Source organism: Fistularia commersonii, chromosome 27, assembly GCF_037954325.1.
Source record: "Fistularia commersonii isolate RoL2024-O1a breed Wild chromosome 27, RoL_Fcom_v1.0, whole genome shotgun sequence".
NCBI classification, from domain to species: Eukaryota; Metazoa; Chordata; class Actinopteri; order Syngnathiformes; family Fistulariidae; genus Fistularia; species Fistularia commersonii.
This window is the reverse complement of record NC_141310.1, coordinates 7521618-7534436: the sequence shown is the minus strand read 5'-3', so window position 1 is coordinate 7534436 and position 12819 is coordinate 7521618. Positions and strand designations below refer to the sequence as shown.

The window sequence follows — 12819 nt, the reverse complement described above, 5'->3', positions numbered from 1 at the left end:
TTGATTGTGATTCTGGGAAAAAATTGCATTTCCTTATTTTTTAGGGTTAAAGGGCACATAAAAGCCGGTATTCTTATCTGAGTTTGGAACGCTTGCAAAGACCTGCTATGACAGGGTAGTTCCAGCAGAAAGCAGCTTTAGAAAGTTTAGAAAAACAATATATATCAGCTCTGTAAGTTGTGTACTGCACATATCTTGTGTTAAGCTAAAAACACAAACACTGTTTTGTTCTCACCAGTCCCGAGTCTTGGGCCGGCAGGTTGTCCCAACTTGCCTCCTCCATCATCAGCGACTTCTTATCAATCAGCTGACTGATGCTGCGGTGCAGGGACTGCTGGGAAAAGGCCTGGCCGAGGTCAGCCTGGGCGGGAACCCGCAGAACAGACATGGGACTGAACTGTGAACTGCTGCCGATTATCTTTGTGTCTGCCAGACCCTAAAATACAGATTTGTTTTCAGTGAGAGCCTTGGATGACACCCATGATAAACTGTTATTCACTTCTACAGTTCAAAAGGTGTTCTAACTTGTCTAAATGACAACAGATGGTAATAAAACCTTCTTATAACCAAAGAAAATGTACGCAGTACTAATACATGGATAAATATTGAGTTTGAGGTCTATTTTTCGGCCACAAAGAGTAAAATAAAATTTCTTTCAATGAATGAAAGTAAAAAATACATTCTTACTATTATCTCTTTGAATAGAAAATCCAAACTTAGATGAATATTATTTTCTCATCTGCCAAGGTCCTGTTATTGATTCATTGAACAACAGGGGGCAGTGTTTCACAATAAAGAACTGAATGAAGTAGGAGCATCTGTTTTTTTTTATTTTTAGGGAATGATGAAATGGGACACACACACACACACACACACACACACACACACACACGCACACATTTTTTTGGTAATTTATTCGGTTTTTGGGTGGCTTGGCTTGACTTTATTGGTTTGGTTTTTGCACTTGCTCAAAGACAATATACACACAAGGCATGCAAAAAACAACACAGAAAGAGGCATACTGAATACAGCAAAAAAACACAAACGCACATGCATACACGTATGCGCATGCATACTCAATTACTCACACACATACACATTTGCCATACCTCAGTGTACACAGTGAAGCTTTTAAGTATAACGTTGCTGATCTCAACACAGCCTGCTACAGTGTCAAACTGCAGGAGAACAATAAAGTAAATATTAAGGGTTTTGACAATAGCGATGAAAAGAGTCTTACTGTGAGTCGACCAGGAAGAGGCTCTGAACCGGAATGATGTTTAGAACAGAACTCAGGCCTCTGATGGAGAGAGAAGAGAAGAAGAAGAAGGGGATCAGAGAGGACTGAGATGAAAAGAAAGGCAGAGAATGGGAAAACAAAGTCAACTTTAAAAACCAAATGGAGAGAGTAAGAAAACAAAGAACGGAAGCTCAATCAACAGATGTAACAGACTGATATAGATACGAAATGTTTCACAGGATAATGTTGTTGATGATGTCAAATGGATGTGACTTGGAGAAAATGAGAAGGAGTAAGAGGAACCAAACTGACCCCAGTTTTCCATCAGTTAGCACTTTCACATGTACTTTCACCAAGAAATACATTTTATATTTGCGGGTTTCACCTTGAAAGGAGTATTTTCCCATTGCTGTTATGATACTTGCAAGTGTGATACCAAAGACATAAACGGAAAGATAATTATAAAGTTAAAATGAATATACTTGAAAAGATCAGTGCAAAATGTAATTTTGGAATATGGTTTAAAAAAACAACTTGAGTTCTTAGGGGTTTATAATGCACTTTGAAGGTCCAATTGCACTTAGCAATATACAATAATAATAGTAATTTCAAAAACAATAACAAGAGACGTGTCTCTAACTTTCCCTATTGGTAAAGAAAATTTTGAGAGAATACAAAAGTGGCTACAGAAAGAGGCAATTTTTTTAAAATGTCTATAAAGTGTAGAAATACAGACACAGTGCAGTACAATCTAATGACAGTCATGCACTTCCCTTCATGTCATTCCCACTAACCCCACTATTTTCTCTCTTTCTGTCTAAACCTAATTCTTCCCTCTGCTGATTCCTGATTCTGTCTCTCACCATATACGTTTCCCCACCGGCCTTCCTGGCCCTCTGAAGCATGGCCAATGGAGGGTGCTCTCTGGCTGATGGATTCTTCCTTAGAGCTCTGAATGTAGGAAAGAACAACAAGCACATCTTTTTAAATGTTCAATTCAGGGTCTGATCAACAGTTTCTTACCTTGGTTTAACTTTTTATTGTACCAAAATTAGTCAATTTTATTTTCATATCATTTTAAAGTACCTTTGCAGCACCAGACCCAACAAAAGGGCTAACAAAAATAGACCAAGGAGCGAAACCAGCAGGATAAACCACAGCTCTGTGTACACAGGAGCTGATGACATGCTGATACCCTGTTTGTCATTGTCATCAGGTTCAGGGGGACCTGGAAAAAAGGAGAGAAAAAAAGATAGACGTCTGCCGTTGAAACGTTTAAAATATGCTGATAAACAAACACAAATATGGTGCTACTCCCAAACAATTAGTGCAGTCAGTAGCAATAGGTGTTGTAAGTACTAGTTGCTTGTTAGAGATGGACATTAGATTGAGGGGGTAAAGAAATAGTAACATATAGTCCGTGCACGTGTGTGTGTGTGTGTGTGTGTGTGTGTGTTACCTATGCTAGTGGCAGGACTGTATCTGATTGTGGGAGTAGTGGCACTGCCACTGTCTGTAGTACATGTCACCTGGAATGACAGCGCTGAGAACACCAGAGAGAGACAGACAGGCAGATATGGAACAATGTTACAGATGTTTCACCAAAAAGCGGGCTGGCAGGTCTCTATACATCTGCTGGTATTTGACACATTCAAATTCCGTTGGCTAAACATATAAAGGTGAACAAAAGATGTCATCTTTGTCATCAAATGATGATTGTAGAGCAGGTGTCCATTTACTGTTTTTGTGTAGTCATACTCAGCCTGGTCAGATGCCAGTCTTACCAAGTTATTACCAAGCTGCCATTCTCAAATCAAAGATAAAACTTTCGAATATGCAAAAAATCCCTCCACATATGAATTCAAGCTTTAAAGATGCAACAAATATGTAAGTATGTGGTGTTTTTTTTTTTGTTGTTTTTTTTACGCGTTTCACCTCAAGGGTAACATTTATATTTTTTTCTTTGGAGCATGTGAAAAAGTCCCTAGTGCTGAACTTGGGCTGCATGTAGTTAAACTAATAGATATGATTATTATTTTTTTTTTACTATGAGGATTTCATGTTTTGGAGGTGTGATAGAGAGTAACTTAATTCTGATGAGGTGGAAGGTGATTTCCTTCATATTTTCTGGATTTCTCTTATAAATCTGTGTGTGTGTGTGTGCATGCTTCTCACTCTTCTGTGAGGTGCGCAGAATATGAAGGTAGCTGTAGAAGCCCGAGTAGACCCTGAGCTGACTTTCAGTCACTGTGAATTCCTTCAAACGTCCATTGAGTGAGAAGGATCCAGTCCAGTCCAGCCAAATGACGGTAAGATTACTGCCCACCAAAAATTGAGAAATGTACTGTGGAGCTGACAGGAGAGAGAGATATGTTTAATAAACAGTAATTGAGATTGATAAACTGAGTATATGAGCGATTGTGTTACCTTCTGTGAGAGTGTTGACGGTGGTCCAGTTGGAGGCCGCGCTGCCCATGTTGTTAGAGCAGGCAGCTCTCAGCTGGTACGTGGAGTATGGATGAAGACCTGCAGTTATTTGGTATTTCACAAAAAAATATAATACAGGAAGGGGACACACACACAAACACAAACACAATTAGAACAGTAACTTTAATTCTCTTTTAATCTTCTAGTCCTAGTACTTCAAATGCCCCGTGTGTGGATTCAGGACTTCCTCTGGTTCTCCGCTCAGTTTACTTATCATAAGAGCCTCCTATTTTATGGAATTTAATCAATTTTTTTTCCTTTTATAGACATTCTTCCTCATTTTCTCATTGAGATGTCAGTCATACTTTATTTGCTGACTTTCCGCACTCTGGCAAATATGATTTTATCGCAGGCTATTTCAAAACATCTCGCCGTAAAGGCACATCGGCAAAGAACCTTGGCAACCACCGCAGTTACCTGTCACACATGTGCCGTTTGTTTTCTGAAAGCTTTATTTTTATAGAGAAAATAGTGCTCTCACAAATGTAAATGGAGGAGAAAAGACCGCTCAGTTCCATCAGTCGAGAAACAAGATGACACACTACATTAAAAGATTACATGGACTAGAAAATAGCAAAGCCATGAAAGCTGTTGAAATTTGTTAAGCCTCAAATATTGATGTTTAATTTGTGATGTAATTGCCTGTCATGCTGTACCAATGAGAATAAGTAGTTTGTTTTTATTGAAATGCATATAGATAAATGGTCTCATTGAACGCAATGAAATAAAAATGAAGTAAATATACCCGTCACATTATAGGTCCGCCTTTTGCCAAAGAACACAGTATCCACTGGTCCTTCAAGACAAGGGGTTGGTAGTGGCTGGGGTGGTTGTGGGCAAGCTAATCTGAGATGGAGCTCACAGCTGGAAATAGTGAGAATATCAATAATAATATTAATGTGTGTACACTTTTTTTCCATGTTTAAACATCTACTCTTTATGTTTTTCACTCACCTCTCCATGATTCCATTGGGCTCCAGTGGTACATCCCATTCCATCTGAGCAGAGCGAGAGGTCAGGGTCACTGGAAGAGGTGGGGGTTGATTTGCTGGGGGGGCAGCCAGGGTGTGGAGCTCACTCAATGGTCCCTGGCTACAACACTGGCACATGTTCAACAGAAAAAAAAAAATCTTTATTTAGCCATGTTTAGACCCAGAGGAACATCTATTTTTTTTCGTTGTGTTTCAAACCAAAAGATCACCTTCATTTACCCCTCGGACTACTAACCATTCCTTTTTTATACAAAGTAAAGTTTTATCAAGTACAGAATGAAAGGGGCTCGGATATAAAGGGCAGGATATACTGTAAATGAGACATTAAGATTTAAACCAGGGATTTCACAATTCTCATGGCGTGTGGGATCAACAAGAACACAGTTTATACATTTTATAAGCATTTACATGCAGTTTAATTACGCTTGAATTATTTCAAATTGTTACCTGATAACAGGTGCAAGCCTCTACACCGACCTGGTACTTGGTGTACGGCCGTAAACCATGAAGTCTCTGCTGAGGGGAAGTGCCCTCTGAAAGCTACGGAATGTGTAAAGATTTGGGGTGAGGTTATTCCAGTTGTAGGTTGTAGGAGGTCATTTCGTTGAGATGGAGGACGAGATGTAGAGGGGTGTGTGCTTTTTATTTTTTATATTGTGTTTCTTACCAGGCTGATGTTGTCCTGGTCCAGTGAGAACACCCGATAAAGGCTAACAATCCCGTTGGGCTGGGCAGGGGGATGGATTTCCACGACGGCTGATGTTGCCGACACACGCAGGATAACAGGTGGAGCGACTCCATCAGGTGGGGCAGGCCCTGTTCTCCCAGTGACCCACGGACTGAAGGAGCGACCAGCTGAGTTCACCACCCACAGCTGTTGGCGGAAATAATTTCTCAGTCGCTGAAGTAGTCTTGTTATTACATATGTGGCCACATAAGCCAAGACTACACTATCATGTACGGTAATGTCAACACATTAACTAGAAATAGTAATAAATACTAAGCCAGTAAAACATCTGAGGTACATTTCACATATCCTTTTCTCATTAATTTCAATATGTTAAGTATTTTCTGCTGTCATTGGGACATTAGACACATTTTATCCACTGTTAATGAAAGTGTGTCTTAATTACCAAACATCCACCCGACCAACAAAGGATAGAAGTCAATTCATCGGATCATCCATCAAAACTACCATCAGTAGTGAGAGCAAAACCTTTTCACCATGCAACCCAACACTAACATATCTGCATGACAATTACTTTTCACCTTCATCAAGGAGTTATAAACACACACACACACACACACACACACACACACACACACACACACACACACACACACAGTAATCTTATTTGTGTGCTTGTGTTGGGTATAATTAGAGGGTGTACACAGCGCAGGGTCAGGCAGGGTGGAGATTTGCATGTGTAAGTCATCTGTAGCCTGTCAGAAGTTGTGCAGAAGGCAGATGGATGGGTCTGAGCTTTATTGCTGAAAGTGTGTCTGTGCGTGTCTGTTTGTGTAAAGTGTGTTGTTTTTCGGGGCTCTCAATGGCGAAGTTTGCGCGTGCATGCATGTGCATGCAAGTGTGTTAAGAGTTGAATTAACCTCAATAATAGTCAATTAGGCTGTGATCAATCAGACTGATTGATCTAAGTGACAGCGCAGATGCACTGAGACGGCAGAGGAGAAGGAAGAATAAAAAATGGAGAGACTCGGAGGAAGGGTGGGACAGACATAAACAAAGAGAACCCAGAGATGATGTGCACTTACAGGCATTTTTAATTTAGCTGTGAATGAACCTGCTTTTGAAGAAGTTGGTCACATGATGTGAATAATATTGCACCAAGTCAAATCATTTCTATTTCAGAATGAAACAATGGTTGCTCTAACACTAAGAGCAGGATATAAATAATTAAATAAAAAAAAAAAAAAAAGAAAAGAAAAATAAATAAATAAATAAATAAATAAATAAATATTCAAAATAATGGATTTTGCTAAGTTACCTGTTGCTTTAGTAAAAATATTGTGAAAAATATTGTGAGTTGAGTCGCATCAAGATTTTTTTGTGCTGCGTATCTAACTAACATTACAGTACTAAACCCTGAAGTTGTATGATTTATAGCAGTCACATTTTAAAAAGTCTACCTGTTCCTGTGTCATTTTTAACAAAAGATCTAGCATCAACATTAAAATGAGAACATTTTAATGTTGTCTTGATAATCAAAATAAAAATGTCTGACAACTAAAGCGTTATTCTTGGAGATGTTGAATGATTTCTCTCTGTGTTTGTTTTAGCTGCATTGGCATACAAATACTGTATGTTCCCAGTTGTATATTTGAATGCATAAAATTGTTAATTTAATATATATACATCTGTTTGTTATCGTCAATAAAATATAAATCGAGGGCAGTAACAGGAATCATCAGTACTTGTAACAAATTTTTTCACATGTTGCTTTGTTTAGTTAAAATATATCTGAGCTGAATTCTCTATTAGTTTTATTTGCTTGGCACACCCCAAACTTCGAGACAAAGAAAAAGTGAAAGGGTTTGGAGAGTAGCAGCGGGGAAAGATTCTATTGGTGCACGTCTCTCTGCTGTTTCCAGGTTCCCCTAAGAGAAAACGACCTGTACTCGTCCCCCCCGCCCATGAAACTGTCTGATGCTTTTAAGGAGATGCAAGGAGCTGATATGATTGGTTGTGAATGTAGCCTATCCTGACTCATTGGGTGGAAACGGCACTTTTCTCGCTAATAACACACTCATCCTTTTAACTTCCCCTGTCCACTTTCCACGTGCTTTTTGATAAATTTGTCAGCCTAAACTTGTGTGAACTTTCCGTGTGATTTACTGAGAGGGGTATTTTGACCTCCGGTGAAACACCAGAGCAGGATATAGGACGATGATGGGACAAATCTGGAAAAACAGCTTGAAAGCTCATCATTCACAGAAAAGCCCTTCAGGACTTTGCTCAGCGCCATGGCAACAGATGACAGAGGATGAGCTGGTTGTTACAGGTTGTGGCTGAACAAGCTAATGTCACAATATTGGTGGTGAGAACTTTTTAATAAAGACAATTTAAAAGTGAACATTTGAATAATCACTTATAAGATTATTCAAAATATAGTAACACTGAAAAAATGTGGCCACACCTGAGAGCCCATGAGAGATCTTTTTATGTTTTTTGATCATGTGTTTGTTACTTTTGAATGACAATATCAAAATATTATTAAAATAGATTTAAGTTGAATCAATGGTATAGCTGTACTATGTGATCTATTCAGTTGCAATTACTCCGGTCACGTCTCTGTTGCAGATAGTGTCATTGGATTTGCAACAGTATTGAAGGAGTCCTTGAGAGGGGTCTGGATTAATAATTTCAACAAAAAAAAAACTCAATGACATCGAGTGGGTGAAAAAGTTTTCTCCAAAATACATGGATAATTTATCACTTGTTGCTTTAGAGCGTTTAATTTGATTTGCTACTGCTGTCAAATGAAAACGTAGAACTAGCAATAAACACAATCTGCCCAGCAACGACAATGTTCCTCCTGAGGTAGCAACATGGTACGGGTCCTGTGATGCAGGGCTCTGGTTTCGGTTAAGACATTTGTGCCACATAGACAAAACAGAGAAAAAGTTCAAAGTTAAAGTCAGCTCACCTTCCCCTTGATCAAGTGCTTAAAAGTAGAAGCCATCTCTTTGCCCCTAAATCATCTGCAGACTTTTTACTACCTTCACTCCTCTCTTGTTCTCTCTCCTCCTATTGGGCCATAATTTGGCTTATTAGACACAAAATAAAAATACACTCCGTTAGCTGCCATGGCAGCAAATGAGCCACCATGGCAACAAACGACTTCAGGAAACTTCTCGACAGGATTTGAGTCTTTTAATTGGACAGTTGGACTGCCTACTCAAATCGAACACCCTGATAGGCCGATAGAGCTACTTGGCGGGCACATCTACTTGGGGTGAAGGGGCTAAGTTGTGTGAAAGTGGGCAGTAATTAAAAGCAAGCATAAAGCTGTCAATAGGAGCTTATGACCCAGTGTAATTAGCCTAATATGATTTCTCTCTCTGCACTGTGCTAAACTGAACTGACTTATCGTCCTTGTGTACGCCTGAAACACGGAAAGAAAAAGGAGAGCGGTCAAAACATGGCGATTAACAACTAAATAGAAACAAATTCAGGTAGATGGACATAGTTGCAGGTAAGTGGATAAACTCATACATTGATTACTCAATAAATAGACAGGTGACAAAATATGTCACAGTCTGAAAATTATTTGACCGAATGCAAATAAACACATAATATTGCTCCGTTCTCATCTTCCTTTATGTGCACACACAAAAACGTGCCAATGTGCATGTGTGGTAACACACACACACACACACACACACACACACACACACACACACACACACACACACCATCTCGTCTGTGTTCCCCGGATCCCCATAGGAAAATCCTCAGGGGACATGTAGCGGTCACCATTAAAAGGTCTTTCCAATACAAGCTCTGTTACCAAGGGGACTAACAGTTAATTCGATTGGCTGGCTGGTAATCAGGAAGTGGGGTGCTCTGAGGGCCCTGTGATTAATGGCACTGTTGCCCGCCCGTCATCTCCCAAAGCTCCTCCCTTCCTCCTGTCATAAATTAGGACCCTCGTAAATAAAGACGACACCACAATCAGGCAAACTCAATCAATTACACAGGCTCTCTGGCCTCAGCTCATGTGTCTGACAGGCAGGAATGCTAATGTTATTGTTTCTTCCAAAGGGCTAGCTGTCAATTAACATATCAACGCACAACACAACAGGACGTATATGGACCTTACTATTTAACACCTGTCTGATTACTTAGCCTGCGTCTGTATGAGTGTGTGTGTGTGCGTGTGTGTGTAATGGCATGTATAAATGGTTATCAGTTGAGTTACGAGCGTAGTCTTTGTGCCTATGTTTCCAGCTGGACTTTTTGTAAATTTTTTTCTGAAAAATTCAAACAATAGAACCAATTTTCAAAATGAGGTTTACAGATAACAATAAAACATTTAACTGCAGCCACACATTTAAAGCAGAGGACAAGGCAAGGATAGTTATTACGGCTATTCCCAAAAAGTGGAGACGGTTATCAAATTATCCAATACGAGAACTGCATTTGCAAATGTACTTATCCATCTACTTTTTGTGTCCCAGTGTATATAATGAATGTAATGTACAGGGCATTTCACCTGGTACTGGTAAACGGTATAGGGCAGGAGTTCGTCATCTTTGCAAGTTGTGGAGATATTCTGGCAGATAAGTATTGTCGCATCATTTCTGCGGGTGTCGCTTGCATTGCCCACTCTGCGATACACCTCATACAGCAGGATTTTCCCATTTGGTTGAAGTGGAGGTGACCAGGTGAGTAGGAAGGTGGTCAGAAAGCCAGAACGTGTGTTGGGCTGAAGGTCTAATCGTGGCGCCGCCTGTCCAGTAGGGGGAGCCTCCAGCGTGAGTATTGAAGACCAGTCACCGGAGGAGCATCCCAGTGCAGTGCAAGCCTCCATCCTCACCTCGTACCTTCACAGAAATGGGCATATAACCCCCTTAATGAAATCACCAGGAAACTTTCATCAATAAAATGTAGATTTCTATAAGAAGTACCTCGATGAATCATTTTTTGCCTAAAATGTAATCATACATTTAATTTGGTGCATACTTAGTGAACTACTTCTGGACAGCTATTTATTTAAATTTCAAATAACTATCAGCATCATAGTGGTGCTGACAGCCATTGACATATTATTTAGTATCTCTTAACAAGGTGAGATGATTTGGGATTTATAAAGTTTAGATGGTGGAAAAAAACTGGAACATCTGAGGACAGTCTAGACGAAGAAAGCCATTTCCATGTTCTTCTAAAATAATAAAACATTACCCTTTTTCGAAATGTACAAACATTTTGATGATAGTACTCGCTCATTATCATAAAGGCAGGAGTGAATGGTTATCACAAAAGCTTTTCTAAATTAAAATTGCCGAATATTTAATGTGGGAGTGACTGTCTTTTTTAAACCTGTGGTAAGGAACAAGGCCCTGCAAGGTGATGCGTCTCTCAGAGAAGACACGGTCGCCTGGCGTGTACACAGTGCTGGTCACAATGAGCCTGGCTGGGTCTCGCTGATACACAGTGTAACTAACAATTTCTCCATTAGGGCGGGCAGGGGTACTCCATTCCACTTCTATCTGGAAATGCAAGGCAACGAACAATTAAAATGTTGTTTTTTTGGTCTTCTTTTAAACACTCATTTCAAATAACAAGGATGGTATTTCTTCAACCTGGTTGGGTCTAAGAGCTGACAAAATGGGAGGACCAACGCCAGAAGGGGCAGAAGCATGAGTTTTTGCCGTGGATGCTTTGCTGCTTACAGTCCCCCGGCTGTTATTGGCTGCGACAAAGTAGCTGTATTCCATGTTTGGCAAAAGAGTAAAGTCATGGTAATGAGTCTCAGTGCCGACATAGATCAGTTTGCCATCTCTGCGAAGTTCATACGCTGTGATGACGCCATTAGGATACCCTGGTTGTCCCCAGGTAACTTCGACTGATTCTGGGCTCGTAACCTAGAGAGGAAAGGTTACAGGTTACATAAAAGGCCAAATAGAATTTGATATTCATGTTTTATTTGAAAGTGTGTAGTTTTGGGGCAGTAGATAAATAATCCATTCTATCTAGTCTAAGGATCGATATACTGTATTGCACGGTGACGCCAACATACCTTGAGTATTGGGGCAGAAATGTCAGAGGGAGGAGCTTCATCGGTGACAGTGGACAACGTGGCACTGGTGGTGCAGCCACCATTGGTGCAAGCCAGCAGGGCCACGTGATATGATGTGTGAGGCTTTAAGTTCGAGACCACTGTCTTTAACTCTTGCCCACGATAAACCTCTTCATCGTTCAGTTTCACAACATATTGTGTCACCTCACCATTCCGTGTCATTGGCTTACTCCAAGATATGTTTAAACTGTTGGATGTGACGCCATCCACAGTTGGAGCTTCCACTGTGGCAGGTGGAGCCTCTAACGTTGTAATGTTTACATGAGGGCTGGTGATACAGCCCTCTGATGTGCATGCCGTAATTGCGTAACTGTTGGGAAGAACAGAAAAAAGTGAAAGATAGTCTTAATTACCCAGAGTAAATGATGTAATTATGGTAGTCATTTTGAATACGCCAAGAAAAGATACATACGTTTTGAAACAATGATTGGTGGTGTAGAGAAGATATACAATACCTGTATGTCGAAAAAGGTTGGAGATCTTCATCAGTGTAGCTGAGGACTGTGGGGTCAAAGCTAAATGAGAAACTAACATTATTTCTCTGAATCCTGTAAGACTGTAGTTCTCCATTCTGCTCCAGAGGAGGAGTCCAGGAGACTAACAACTCACTGGGTCGACCAGGGAGATAAGTCACGGTTGGTGATGCTAGACCCTGAGGTGGTGCCTGTTTAGTTCTTACACTTAACCAGGGGCTCCTTGCGTAGCCAGCTGGGTTGTGAGAACGAATACTGAACTCATACTCGGTCCAGGGACGCAAACCAGTCACTGTGTGGGAGAAAGTGTCTGTTTGTTCAGCGGATGATTCTCGGAACAGCACCTGTTCGAGAGTGTCGGCTTGTTAAAATAGTCAAATTACATATTGCTTCTTCTATCTTATTTGCGTACCTTTTGCAATTCATACCTTTTCTCTTTCAGTATCATCTTCCTTACTTCTTCCCCTCCCAATTTGCCCCAGACTTCTTCCAAGTAGGAAGTATTCCCCAACTGGCCCATTTGGCTGTGTGGGTGGCCCCCAGGTGAGTGATACATTGTCTGAACCTATGAAGAGGGGTCTAGGAGGAGGCTGCAAAACAGGGGGAGCTGCAGAAGTACTGATGTGCTGAGGTGAGCCCCGGGTGCAGCCTGCTGAGGTGCAAGCTTCAAGAGTCAAAGTGTAAACTGTCCATGGCTCCAAACGGCGAAACAGGAAGTTGTGTGTTAGGCCACTGAACTCCAGGTTTCCCCCACTATATAAATTATACATCTTGGAAGGCAGAATGTGAAAAGCAGAGTGGTACCA

At 40.5% G+C, this 12819-nt stretch overlaps 1 protein-coding gene across 1 annotated transcript in view; it reads right to left on the bottom strand.

Annotated features, from left to right (window-relative positions):
- Positions 1–12819, bottom strand: part of ush2a (Usher syndrome 2A (autosomal recessive, mild)) — a 190570-nt gene that overhangs the window by 655 nt on the left and 177096 nt on the right. The window contains exons 77-93 of the mRNA XM_086174562.1: positions 12442–12783; positions 11996–12357; positions 11481–11850; positions 11044–11325; positions 10781–10950; positions 9954–10284; positions 5387–5593; positions 5167–5259; positions 4682–4827; positions 4473–4591; positions 3668–3766; positions 3416–3592; positions 2700–2783; positions 2327–2468; positions 2104–2191; positions 1241–1300; positions 236–436 (exon numbers count right to left, since the gene is read on the bottom strand). Of these exons, the coding sequence (XP_086030688.1) occupies positions 236–436; positions 1241–1300; positions 2104–2191; positions 2327–2468; positions 2700–2783; positions 3416–3592; positions 3668–3766; positions 4473–4591; positions 4682–4827; positions 5167–5259; positions 5387–5593; positions 9954–10284; positions 10781–10950; positions 11044–11325; positions 11481–11850; positions 11996–12357; positions 12442–12783 (3273 nt within the window). The remainder of the gene's footprint in view (positions 1–235; positions 437–1240; positions 1301–2103; positions 2192–2326; positions 2469–2699; positions 2784–3415; positions 3593–3667; positions 3767–4472; positions 4592–4681; positions 4828–5166; positions 5260–5386; positions 5594–9953; positions 10285–10780; positions 10951–11043; positions 11326–11480; positions 11851–11995; positions 12358–12441; positions 12784–12819) is intronic.